This window comes from Bombina bombina, chromosome 9 (assembly GCF_027579735.1).
Source record: "Bombina bombina isolate aBomBom1 chromosome 9, aBomBom1.pri, whole genome shotgun sequence".
Classification (NCBI taxonomy): domain Eukaryota; kingdom Metazoa; phylum Chordata; class Amphibia; order Anura; family Bombinatoridae; genus Bombina; species Bombina bombina.
Window position 1 is genome coordinate 60,119,452 of NC_069507.1, and position 13,145 is coordinate 60,132,596.

The 13,145-nt window shown below is 39.0% G+C and overlaps 1 protein-coding gene across 3 annotated transcripts in view; it reads right to left on the bottom strand.

The window, feature by feature from the left end:
- Window positions 1–13,145, bottom strand: part of KAT6B (lysine acetyltransferase 6B) — a 290,388-nt gene that overhangs the window by 31,638 nt on the left and 245,605 nt on the right. For all 3 annotated transcript variants that reach the window (XM_053692145.1, XM_053692144.1, XM_053692146.1), the window contains 3 exons: window positions 7,783–8,014; window positions 6,938–7,097; window positions 921–1,190 (listed from right to left, as the gene is read on the bottom strand). In XM_053692145.1, the coding sequence (XP_053548120.1) occupies window positions 921–1,190; window positions 6,938–7,097; window positions 7,783–8,014 (662 nt within the window). The remainder of the gene's footprint in view (window positions 1–920; window positions 1,191–6,937; window positions 7,098–7,782; window positions 8,015–13,145) is intronic.

Sequence of the window (13,145 nt, forward strand, 5' to 3'; positions counted from 1 at the left end):
ACAAAATCATTCCACTCAAATAAAAAAATACATAGCTAAATTTATTCTATTCACATTAGCTAATTTGTCTAAAGACTGGTTTGCCTGTAAAACCTGCACTTAAAACCCCCACCAAATTTCAAAATCCACAATTAGAAACCTAAAAAAAAATGACTACTTCTTCTAGATACGGTCAATAAACTATTTCTGCACAACAAAGGACGCTGTATGTAATGTTCTTCTATTATGCATATAATAAGCAGCATGTTAGAAATTACTATTCAGTAAAAACAGTTAAAACGTATAATGAGACTAAGGGCCAGATCAAATACTCGCCGGTATGGAGAAAAATCTCCCACACTCTTTGGGGGCTTTTTTTTAAGAATTATATTGCAATATGCATGTCTCTCCTTCCTGAGCTCTGCATGGAGAGATAAAGAGCTCTCAAGTTAAAAATCTGCATCACAAATTCTTTGAGTGAGCTCACAGCACTAAAGAGATGTCTTAGATCATCTCGCCAGAGCGGAGAGCCTTAGATCACTGGGCCCTAACACTGCAGAAAAGTATCAGTTGGCTGGCTGATAAGGACATTAAAAACAAACAAACATGCATAAAATGGTAATATTTTTAACCCCATAACGACCACTAAATACCCTGTACGCCGCTGGTCCTTAAAGGGTTTTTCAACCCATAATTGCGTGGGTCTCGCCGTTGCCAGCAAGAGTGCACTACTACAACCACCCTCCAGAAGGCCCTTTAATAGGGCAAACCCCATTGAGTCAGCAAGAGCCGCCTTATTAAAAAAGCAAACCCCATTGAAAGACCAGCGACATACAGGGTACGTTACTGTTCGTTAAGGTGTTAAAGGTGAAACAACAAAAATGGGTACATTGCTGCACGTGATACAATGATAGAACACACATTGACATTTGAGTGCTTACCTTTCTCTTGACTGCAAGAGTGAAGGGTTTGGTCAGTTTAAGGAGTGATGATTCCTGACTCCTCTCTTCGTCTTCCTCTTCCTCGCTGCTTGCCTTGGTAGATTCAGTGGGAGCCCTACTCTCTGCGGGTAAAGATGTGCTCTCTGACGTGAGCAGATACTTGGTCACAGGTGGTTCCTTGGTTGGCGACTGCTTTGAGTGAGAGCGGGAGGAGTGGAGATGCTGGTACTCCCTTTCACCACAGCTCGCTTGTTCCATAAGACGCTCTGCCTGCGGGGTGTGAACAAATACAAGCAAGAATGTAATTACATGTCTGCAAAGTCAACTTATGTCTTTAAATTGGTAAAACAAAAAGAAGCAGCACAATTCACACTTTCTTTTCTGGTTGCCTCCGCTTACATTAAAGCAATATTACAGTCATTAAAATGATAAACAAACTATGTTGAAGCTTTGAAAAGAAAAAAATACATAATATTTTAATAGGCGGGAAAGAGCACCACAGCAGAGCTGGTAAATATCACCTCCTTTCTATCCAACTGTAGTAATTCGACTGAAGTAAAGGAGAGAAAGGAAGCAACAAGGTGCAGAGGTGCCTGAGGTTTATAACATAACAAAAAATATCCTGTCATCAAAAACAGGGTGGGCCGTGGACTCATCGTGTCAAGAAAGATATTTATCAGGTAAGCATAAATTTTGTTTTCTTTCTAATGACACAATGATTACTATTGGGAATCAATACCCAAGCTAGAAGACACAGATGATAAGGGAGGGACAAGACAGGGACCCTAAACAGAAGGCACCACTGCTTGAAGAACCTTTCTCCCAAAGGAAGCCTCAGCCGAGGCAAAAGTATCAAACTTATAGAATTTTGAAAAAGTATGTAGAGAGGACCAAGTTGCAGCCTTGCAAATCTGTTCTACAGAAGCTTCATTTTTGAATGCCCAGGAAGAGGAAACAGCCCTCGTAGAATGAGCTGTAACCTTCTCAGGAGGCTGCTGTCCAGGAGTTTCATAGGCGAACCGAATTATACTCTTCAGCCACAAAGAAAGAGAAGTAGCCGTAGCTTTCTGCCCCTTATGTTTCCCAGAGAAAACTACAGAGCAGAAGACGGACGAAAATCCTTAGTCGCCTGTAAATAGAATTTCAGAGCACGAACCATGTCTAGGTTGTGCAGAAGATGTTCCTTATGAGAAGAAGGATTAGGACATAAAGAAGGAACAACAATCTCCTGATTAATCTTCCGATCTGAAACTACTTTAGGAAGAAAACCCAAATTAGTACGTAAAACAACCTTATCCGAGTGAAAGATAAGATAGGGAGACTCATGCTGTAGAGCCGAGAGTTAAGAGACTCTACGAGCAGAAGAAATAGCAACAAGAAACAAAACCTTCCAAGATAACAACTTAATATCTAAGGAATGCATAGGTTCAAAATGAGCCTGCTGAAGAACCTTAAGAACAAGATTAAGACTCCAGGGAGGAGTAACAGGTTTGAACACAGGTCTGATTCTGACTAAGGCCTGACAGAACTATTGAACATCTGGTACCTCTGCCAGACGTTTATGTAGCAAAATAGATAAGGCAGAAATTTGACCTTTCAAGGAGCTTGCCGATAACCCCTTCTCCATACCCTCTTGGAGAAAAGATAAAATCCTAGGAATCAGAACTCTACTCCAAGAGTAGCCTTTGGAATCGCACCAATACAGATACAGTATTTACGCCAAATCTCATGGTAAGTTTTCCAGGTAACAGGCTTGCGAGCCTGAATCGTAGTCTCAATGACCTGATCTGAAAAATCACGCTTAGATAAAATTAAGTGTTCAATCTCCAAGCAGTCAGCTTCAGAGAAACTAGATTTGGATGAAGGAAGGGCCCTTGAAGTAGAAGGTCCTTTCTTAGAGGAAGTTTCTAAGGAGGGAGAGATGACATCTCCACTAGGTGTGCATACCAAATCCTGCAAGGCCACGCCGGAGCAATGAGAATCACTGACGCCCTATCTTGCTTGATCCGAGCAATGACCCGAGGAAGGAGAGCGAATGGAGGAAATAGGTATGTAAGATTGAATTTGCAAGGAACTGCCAGAGCATCTATCAGAACCGCCTGAGGGTCCCTGGACCTCGTCCCATACCTCGGGAGCTTGGCATTCTGACGAGATGCCATGAGATCTAGATCCGGCAGTCCCCATTTGAGAATCAAGTTGGAAAACACTTCCGGATGCAATTCCCATTCCCCCGGGTGAAAGGTCTGTCTGGTCAGAAAATCCGCTTCTCAATTGTCCACTCCTGGAATGTGGATTGCAGATAGACAATAGTTGTGGGTCTCCGCCCACTGAATAATCTTAGACACCTCTTTCATGGCCAAAGAACTCAGAGTTCCACCCTGATGGTTGATGTAAGCCACTGAGGTTATGTTGTCCGACTGAAATCTGATAAACCCGGCAGAAGCTAACTGAGGCCAGGCCAGAAGAGCACTGACGATTGCTCTTAGCTCTAGAATGTTTATGGGGAGAACAGATTCTTCCCAAGTCCATATCCCCTGAGCCCTTAGAAGGCCAAAGACTGCTCCCCAACCTGTTAGACTGACGTCCATAGTCACTATCACCCAGATAGGTCTGCGAAAACAGGTTCCCTGGGAGAGATGATCCTGAGACAACCACCAAGGAAGAGAATCTCTTGTCATCTGATCCAAATTAATTTGTGGAGACAGATCCGCGTAATCCCCATTCAACTGTCCGGGCATGCATAACTGCAGAGGTCTGAGATGGAAACGAGCAAAAGGAATAATATCCATGGCGGCTACCATGAGACCGATTACCTCCATACATTGATCCACTGATGGCTGAGGAGAGGACTGAAGAGACGGACAAGATTAGAAAATCTTGGATTTTCTGACCTCCATCAGAAATATTTTCATCAAAACGGAATCTATTATGGTTCCCAAAAAGACTACCCTTGTAGATGGAATTAAGGAACTCTTTTCCAGATTCACCTTCCAACCGTGAGAGCGCAGGAAGGATACAAGCATCTCAGTGTGGGAGCTTGCTAGATGAAAAGCCTGGGCCTGAACCAGAAAGTCGTCCAGATAAGGCGCCACTGCAATACCCTGTAACCGGAGCACTGCCAACAGAGATCCCAGAACTTTAGAAAAAATTCTGGGAGCTGTAGCTAGTCCGAAAGGAAGAGCCACAAACTGGAAGTGTCTGTGGAGAAAAGCAAATCTCAGAAACTTGTGATGATCCCTGTGGATGGGAACATGAAATTACGCATCCTTTAAATCTACTGTTGTCATAAATTGACCCTCTTGAACTAAGGAAAAAATGGAACGAATAGTTTCCATTTTGAAGGACGGTATTCTGAGGAATTTGTTTAGACTCTTGAGATCCAAGATTGGTCTGAAGGTTCCCTCTTTCTTGGGAACCACAAACAGATTGGAGTAAAATCCCAGACCCTGCTCCTGTACTGGAACAGGAACTATCACTCCCATTTCGGATAGATCCCGAACACAACGTAAGAACACCTCTCTTTTTATCTGGTCTACAGATAATCTTGAGAGAAGAAATCAGCCCCTGGGGGGAAAAGTCTTAAATGTTTTGTAGAGGGAGAGGAAGGTTTACCTTTGAAGTTTCGAAAAGGAACGAAAATTACTCGGACGTCCGTTCTGCTTAGAGTTCTTATCCTGAGGAAGGAAATTACCCTTTCCTCTTGTAATGTCTGAAATAATCTCAGCCAAAGCTGGGCCAAACAAGGTCTTACCCTTGTAAGGAATAGACAAAAGCTTAGACTTAGAAGACACATCTGCAGACCAAGATTTCAGCCATAAAGCTCTTTGAGCCAGAATGGCAAAACTAGAAATCTCTGCTCCCAACTTGATAACTTAAAGGGAAGCATCAGAAATGAAATAATTGCCCAATTTAAGAGCCCTGATCCTGTCCTGGATCTCTTCAAGTGGAATGTCTGTTTGAAAGCAATCAGAAAACGCATCAAACCAGTATGCCGCCGTGCTAGAAACGGTAGCAATACACACCGCAGGTTGCCATTGTAAACCCTGGTGAACATACATTTTCTTAAGAAAACCCTCCAGTTTCTTATCCATAGGGTCCTTAATAGAACAGCTATCCTCTATGGGAATAGTAGTTCTCTTAGCTAAAGTGGAAATTGCCCCTTCCACCTTGGGGACCGTTTTCCAAGACCCCTTGATAGAGTCATCAATGGTAAACATCTTCTTAGACAATATAGGCTCAAAAAAATCTATCCTTTAAGATTTAATGTTCTCTCAACACATGAGGAACAAAAAGGAATTGGTGGTTCAATATTAGCATTCAAACATAAAGGACATCTGTAATCTGTAACAGAGTCTTTGTCCATCTTAACAGAATAAATATAAATAATTAAAATATGAACAATTTAAATAAAGAATTTTTTTTTACTGTTTCTTTATATTTTAAAACGAAACTGCTTTATTTTTTGAACAAATACAAAAAACGAAACTGCTTTATTTTACAAGATATTGAGTAATAAAAATGTCTCAATAACACCTCAAACAGTCTCTACAGTCTCTGAGGCAGCAATAGCTTTGCTGAGGTATCTATTTAAAAAGAAACTGCTTTATTTTTTAAAACCTGAATCCAAACTGGAGCTGTTTCAGTAATGACAGGCTAACAAATGACAGTTAAACTTGAAAAACGATAAGATACAGATAACTCTCCTCCATACACAGGAAGTTAGAATATAAGAAATTGCGCAATAGATAAATTTGTACCTCACACAAGCCGCGCCCATCGTGGGCATGTCAAAAATAACGTCTCAGCAGACATCTTAATGCAAAAACGTTAATAAAACCACCAAAATGAGCCAAGTTCTCCTCAAGTCCCCTGTCATTAATAACCCCCCTTACAACACTAGGAGTAATATATTAAAAATCCCTGTCAGGGAAATAGTAAAGTGCCATGTCTTTTCCTTAAAGAATAAATTACCACTTACCTCAATAAATCTGCCTGGCAGCAAGGCAGCTCACTAGGTTTGGAGAGGTCCTTTCCCTCACATTGACCTGTGGAAAATAATAATAAGGGTAGCAACTTTTATTTAAATATGAGGGAGGCGCAGTGAGAATTATGTCCCACAAGTTCCCTTTGCTTAAAAGCCACCAATGCTCTACTGAAGAGACTGAAATGGACTACAGCTACACCCTGGAGTAAAAACAGCACATACTAGTACTGCAAATAAAATAAACTCTTTATTGAAGAATCTTTTCAGACACCTAACTACCACTTCCTTACACTAACGTAGGCAAAGAGAATGACTGGGGTTGGATAGAAAGGGGGTGATATTTAACAGCTTTGCTGTGGTGCTCTTTGCCGCCTCCTGCTGGCCAGGAGGTGAATATCCCAATAGTAATTAGATGATCCGTGGACTCATTGTGTCATTAGAAAGAAATGTAGGGGCTATATAATCACTTTAAATAATCAAATAAGATTACAAAAAATCAACAACATAAAATGGGAAATTAGGTTTAATCATATATATGAACTAGCCGTCTCTGATAATTGAAACCACAACCCAATGAAATGGCCAGATCTTCCAGGGAGAGCAGACCTCATTAGCTTATCTCTGTATATTTACACAAAATCTTCCTTATCTTACCTCTCTTTACACAGTGAGACCAATACTTATTTTATTATCTCTGTCCCACCTTCCACTGGGAGAGCAATTACTTCTAAACCTCCTTGTTTACATAACTATGCTATAACCACTGAAATATTTAGTATAGGCGGGGATACAACAGACAAAAGTTGCTATTTCAAATGACAAAATAAACATAAAAGGAGCAATTTGTAAACAATTTAATACACTCCAACCAGAACAAAGGATACAATACACTGTCCCTTTAACACATGATGAATTCCCCATTAAAGTTGTGTGTATTTTAATACTATAACAAACTGTAAATAAAGTCTAAACCCAATACATTTGATTTGTTGTGTTGGTTTATGAGTCCTTTTTGTAATTTGCTTCCATTTACCTCCTTTTCAGCTTCTCGCTCTTCCTCAGAGACAGCGGCATTAGAGATGATAACCGGTGTCCACCTGAGACACTCTGGGTCTACCTCATTGACATGAGATCGCGTTTTTGCCTTTCCTATGTGACTTGCTATGAGTTTTTCCCGTCGAATAATCACAAATCTGTTAATACAGTGAAGTTTTAGAATAGACCCATTTAGTAATATTTACATAGTAGAATCACTGATCATTCTTGCAATACACAATCTTTTTGTTATTTTTTTTTAATGTTAAATGGACAGTAAATACCTTTAGATTTTTATATAAAATATTTAGCTACGTGTAATGTACAACTTTGCAATATATTTTCATTATTATTATATAATTTAGATCTGAAAATAGAGCAATTCCTACGTGTCGGGCCTTAAAATGCCCCCTGCTGAGATATCAAGGATAACCCTGCTACATATCTGTCCTTAATTGACTTTGACTGATAACTGCAAAACAATTACACTTTTACTAACTTTACCATAATGGTGTTGTCTGCAGATGCCCAGATTGCCTCCTCCAAATAAGGCAAATAGTTGGCAGAGTTTGGCAATTGATAAATAATTGCAGTAAAAAAGGATGTTAATTTGACATTAAGACTTGGCTGATATGTTATTCTATAGCAACACAACAGAAATGTCATAACTAAAAGGTGTTTACTGTGACACTATTATGTGCCAGGTAATTAGCTTTCATATACCTACAACAGAGGTGCTCAGCAATACTGACAACTTCTGCAGTATGGCTGTAATATATTTCATTGCAACAGAACAGCCTTGGTATATAAAAGGCTTGTATTATTTATCTTCCTATCGCTCACCTGTCCCCACGTCGATCTATCATGTTTAGATGCTGCAGGGTGGTGGCAATGTCATGTGGACACATCCCAGTGGCACGGCTCAGAGCTTTTACACTGATCTGCTTTTCCAAATGGGTAGAAAGATAATCAATAATAACACTCTTCCAGTATGCCAAGTAAGACAGGCGACCCAAGTCTGACAGGGGCTTCTCTGGCGAGCCTGTCTGCCCCTCGCGCCGGGACAGCAGATAACCTGTGCAGGACGTAAGGAGAATTTACTTGTGCTCATGCGTGACAAAGAAAAACAACACAATTACACAAAGTTGTCATAAACATAGCAAATAATGGTCTCGTTCACACTGGGGAAAAAAAATAGTAATGCTTTAAGAATGAAATAATTGATTTTTACATTACAAAATATTTTTTTGATGGGAAGGCTCTGCTCACGAATGACTTAATTTATAGTAACAGAACAGACACGCTTTATCATTTAAACATTTCAATGGCTTTAATGCGGTAAAGTTTTTTTTATGTTAAGGAGAAACTAAAGTCAAAATTAAACTTTTATGATCCAGATACAGCATGCTGCTTTTTAAATAACCACAATTTATTTTAATTATCTTCTTTTGCTTCATTCTCTTAGAATCATTTGTTTAAAAGCATACCTAGGTAGACCCAGGAGCATTATTGCACTGCTGTGAGCTAGCTGGTGATTGTGGGCTACACATATGTCTCTTGTCATTGGCACACTTTGTGTTTTCAGCTAGCTCCCAGTAGTGTACTGCTGCTCCTTTAACAAAGGAAACCAAAAGACAGAAACCAAAATTTGATTTTTGAAGTAAATTGGAGCGTTGTTTAAAATGGAATGCTCTGTCTTAATCAAAACTAAACCAACTGACTTCTGTCGAATTGTTACATAGATAATGCAATTAGTGTCATCAAATTACAGAATACAAGGCAAGTCAATGCGCAAAATATAATTGTACCCTAGGAAAACTAGAACTGAAAATGACTCCTTTTCAGGAAATGAGATGGATGACATTTTGTTTAAGGGGGCAAAATATCCCATAAACAGTTTATATGTTGACTGCTACATGACGTTTTAATATAAATCTAAAAAAATATCAGCTTTTGTTTCTAGATTTTATGTCGTCTGTATTTTATATGTTTCAGGCTATATGAACTTGATCCACCAACGTGGTGTTTAATGCCATGTGTTTTTTGATTGGCAAGTATGCCTGGCACTGCAGAAAATATGGCAGTAGGCAAAACATTACTATGTACTGCAATTTCTTAATCAGGGTTCAACAGAAGATATTTTTTAAATGTCATGTTATATCCCCTTTGATTCATCACAGCCTTTCCCACTATAACATTTATACATCTATCACTTTATCATTTCTCTCCAAGGTATCTCTTCAACGAAGAAAACCATGAGAACTAAACAATTTTTATATTAGAAGTATCAGTACCATCTTCTGGACCCCTGATACACCCTAACCTTAAAATATATCACCACTACATAAAACACAAAGCAAAAGTCTCTCTTCTAGTTGCAGGATCTATTTGGTCATTTACCAATAGCAGTGCAGTTTGAGAATGATCAAGACCAAATAGAAACATAACCAGCCTAATCCAAAAAATGCAACACCAACTCACTACTTTATCAGTTTCACGTAACTTATCACTGCCTGAATAAGATCACCCGACTGTGATGCAAAGCAATAACAGAAGATCTATCCCCAGTTTTCAATACTCTGCTCTGCTACAAAAGCCATTTTTAGATCATACGTAGGACATGAAATCATTGCTCTAACAAATAATGTCAGACACGTAGTACCCTGACATTCTGTCTCTAAGCTGCAGAGCCGCCACTAGAAATTTTGGGGCCCCTGACTTAACCATTGATCACCCCCCCCCCCTTTGACATGTGCAATTTTTAAACAAATAACTAAAACGTATATGCACTTTATTCTTAGGTGTAGTCAAACTTGGAAATGTTGTAAAGGTAGTAACACACAAACACAGAAACACACATACACACTCATACACTGAAACACACACTCACACATAAGGATTCACATACAGACACTAGCAGACATGCAAAGTAAATACACATACACACTCAGACACCCAAACATACACTCAGCACTTTTTACATTGACCTGACAAGTAATGAGGTAGACTACAGTTTTGTCAAAAAAGGAGATTTACAAAACAAAATATGGAGTTCTGATTTTCTTTTTGTCAAGGAAGATGACAACTAAATGATGACAACAGCATGCAGTGGCTGAAAGGAAGGGCCCTGAACTGCCTAAACAATAATTGAAAGGTTAAATGGTGGATTGGTGACTTACGAAAAGGTCTCATTAGTTAAGGTCAAAATGTCCTAAAAAGGAACAGACAATGGACACACACACAAACTCGCACATACACCCAAGGAAACACTGACAGAGACAGTCTCAGAAAGCACACAAAGACATACACACACACAGAGAGACACCCACAGAAAACACACAAAGACATACACACACAGGGAGACAACCACATAAAACGCACAAAGGCATACATATACACACACACACCCTCACAGATATCCACAGAAAACACACAAAGACATACACACACCCTCACAGAAACACCCACAGAAAATACAAAGGCATACACACACACCCTCACAGAGACATCCACAGAAAACACAAACATACATACACACCCTCACAGAGACATCCATAGAAAACACACAAAGACATACACAGCCACCCTCACAGAGGCATCTATAGAAAATACACAGGCATACATACACACACTCTCACAGAGACACCCATAGGAAAAGCACAGACATATGTACACACCCTCACAGACATCCCCAGAAAATGCACAAAGACATACACACCCACCCTCACAGAGAGACCCACAGAAAAAGACATACACACTCAGAGACACTCATAAAACGGCATGTAATAGACACTACTATAAATAATAAGATGCACAGATACGGATATAAAAATCCAGTATAAAACTGTTTTAAAACTTAATTAGAAGTTCTAAGTTTAGCTCTGTTGAAAAGGCGGTTGGAACGCCCACTGCAAGTGGGAAATAAGACACTCCCCCCTCCCCCTTCTTTTGCATATGAAAAGACCCTTTACATAAACAGGAGCAAGCTGGAGAAGGTAGCTGACGGTATTCACATAAAACTTTGGGGCTTGGTTAGGAGTCTGAAAATCAGAGCAATGTTATTTAAAAATAAGCAAAACTATACATTTTTTTAAAAAGAAAACTTTATGGGCTATATAAATAGATCATCTACAAAACATTTATGCAAAGAAAAAATGAGTGTATAATGTCCCTTTAATTGAAAGCTAATTCTAGGAGGTTTATATGCTAATTTCTTAGACATTGAAGACTGCCTCTAATCTGAATGCATTTTGACCACTAGAGGGCATTAGTTCATGTGTTTCATATAGATAACATTGCGCTTATGCACGTGAAGTTACCCTGGAGCCAGCACTGATTGGCTAAAATGCAAGTCTGTCAAAAGAACTGAAATAAGGGGGCAGTCTGCAGAGGCTTAGATACAAGGTAATCACCGAGGTAAAAAGTATTTCTATAACAGTGTTGGTTATGCAAAACTGTGGAATGGGTAATAAAGGGATTATCTTTCTTTTAAAACAACAACAACAACAATTCTGGTGTTGACTGTCCCTTTAAGGCTTGTTTGTATGTATTTCAAAATTAAGTTAGCTGTAGTGTAAACTGAACAGTGTTAAGTTAACCTGTCATTCCAAACACTGAACAATCTTAGTCTGAGAGTATACCATTTTATGCAGATGTAAAAATCTTAGATAAAATGCCTCCTTGCATCTGGAAAGTCCTTGCATAAAGGGGCAGTAAACTGGAATGTAATTAAAATATATATTAATAAAAAAACTCATATCTGTCAAAAGGGCACCTACCATTTGTGTATTGAGGAGGAAACATTTCTGCATGGCTTAAATATAGAATTTCTACAGCATTGTCAAATAATGTTAAATACATTGCTAAAAAAAAAAAAACCTGGCCCCACCATACAACTACTACCACACTAAAGTTTAAATCCGAAAATTGCACAAAGAAATAAAAAACATTTACTAAGTAAGTCCTACCTCCTCTGCAAATGAAAGTGATCTACCATCTGACTCAGGCACACACTGTAGAAACTTAAGTGCCAAGTCTGTCTCACACTGTGCATGGTGGTTTAGTGCACACTCAGAAATCCTCAAATGCTAATGCTTTACTTTATAACATTTCCCACACTCAATAGCACTCTGCTGCAGTATCCTCTGGTGGCTGCCAAAATGTAAACAAAATATATATATATATATATATATATATATATTTTTTTTTTTTAAATAAGTTATTCTTGCCTCATGGGGCCCCCCTGGCCCATTGGGCCCCTGACGGAGTCACCCCCGTCATCCCCTGATGGCGGCCCTGCTAAGCTGTGACACAAAATGGTCACATTTCTGTAGCAGCGATGCTCCAATGCTCCCTGTCAGCTACAGTAGACTGACAAAGCAGTTCACTGATACGGTCCGATAACCGCACAATGTTCATACTGCACCGTTAGCCTCCAATCATTTAATCGCCGTCTAGAAAACACACGTTTATGACAGGGTGACATGAAATTCTAGAAACTGGATACCAGAACATTTTGCAATGCAGAAATTATAATCAATAAAGTTTATTGCAGTACAGGAAAACCTTTCCTTTATTTTCTTGCAATTACATACATATAACCTCTGAGCTGTGTACCAATGACTCTTTTTCACATGATATTCCTTTGTACTGTATGAACCAATAGTTACTTGTCTAAATAAACAAATAGCTTAAAAGGGATATAAAACAAGTTGGGATAGAGAAAAAATATAATAATAATAATATGTACTTGAATTACTTAACCTGCAAATTTATACTACAGTGCCTCGCCATTAACCCTTTCTTTTTAGTTTCTGAATTGTACAGCTTTAACTCCCCACACACATTTCCTTCTATGGCTGTATCTATATCTACCTTTGCTTTTGGTAGAATCCAGCCCTGTACAGTCATTATCTGCTGGAGCATGCATAGAAGCAAATAAGCTGCTGTGAAATACAATGCCCGTGTTTCTGAAGTTAAACACTGATAAGGAGGTGGATCAGACTACTCCAGACAGCATGGCTATGGAACTAATGTTGCTTATTTTTGCAAACAATTTTTACTTAATTAACCCTTTTAGGATATGCACAGATCTCAACATGTTTTATGGCACTTTAAAACAAGGTATACAACTATTACATAGTCAAGTGATATATTTGTCAAGGAGCTTTTGGGTGACTGATTTTATCACTATTCTGATTATGAAT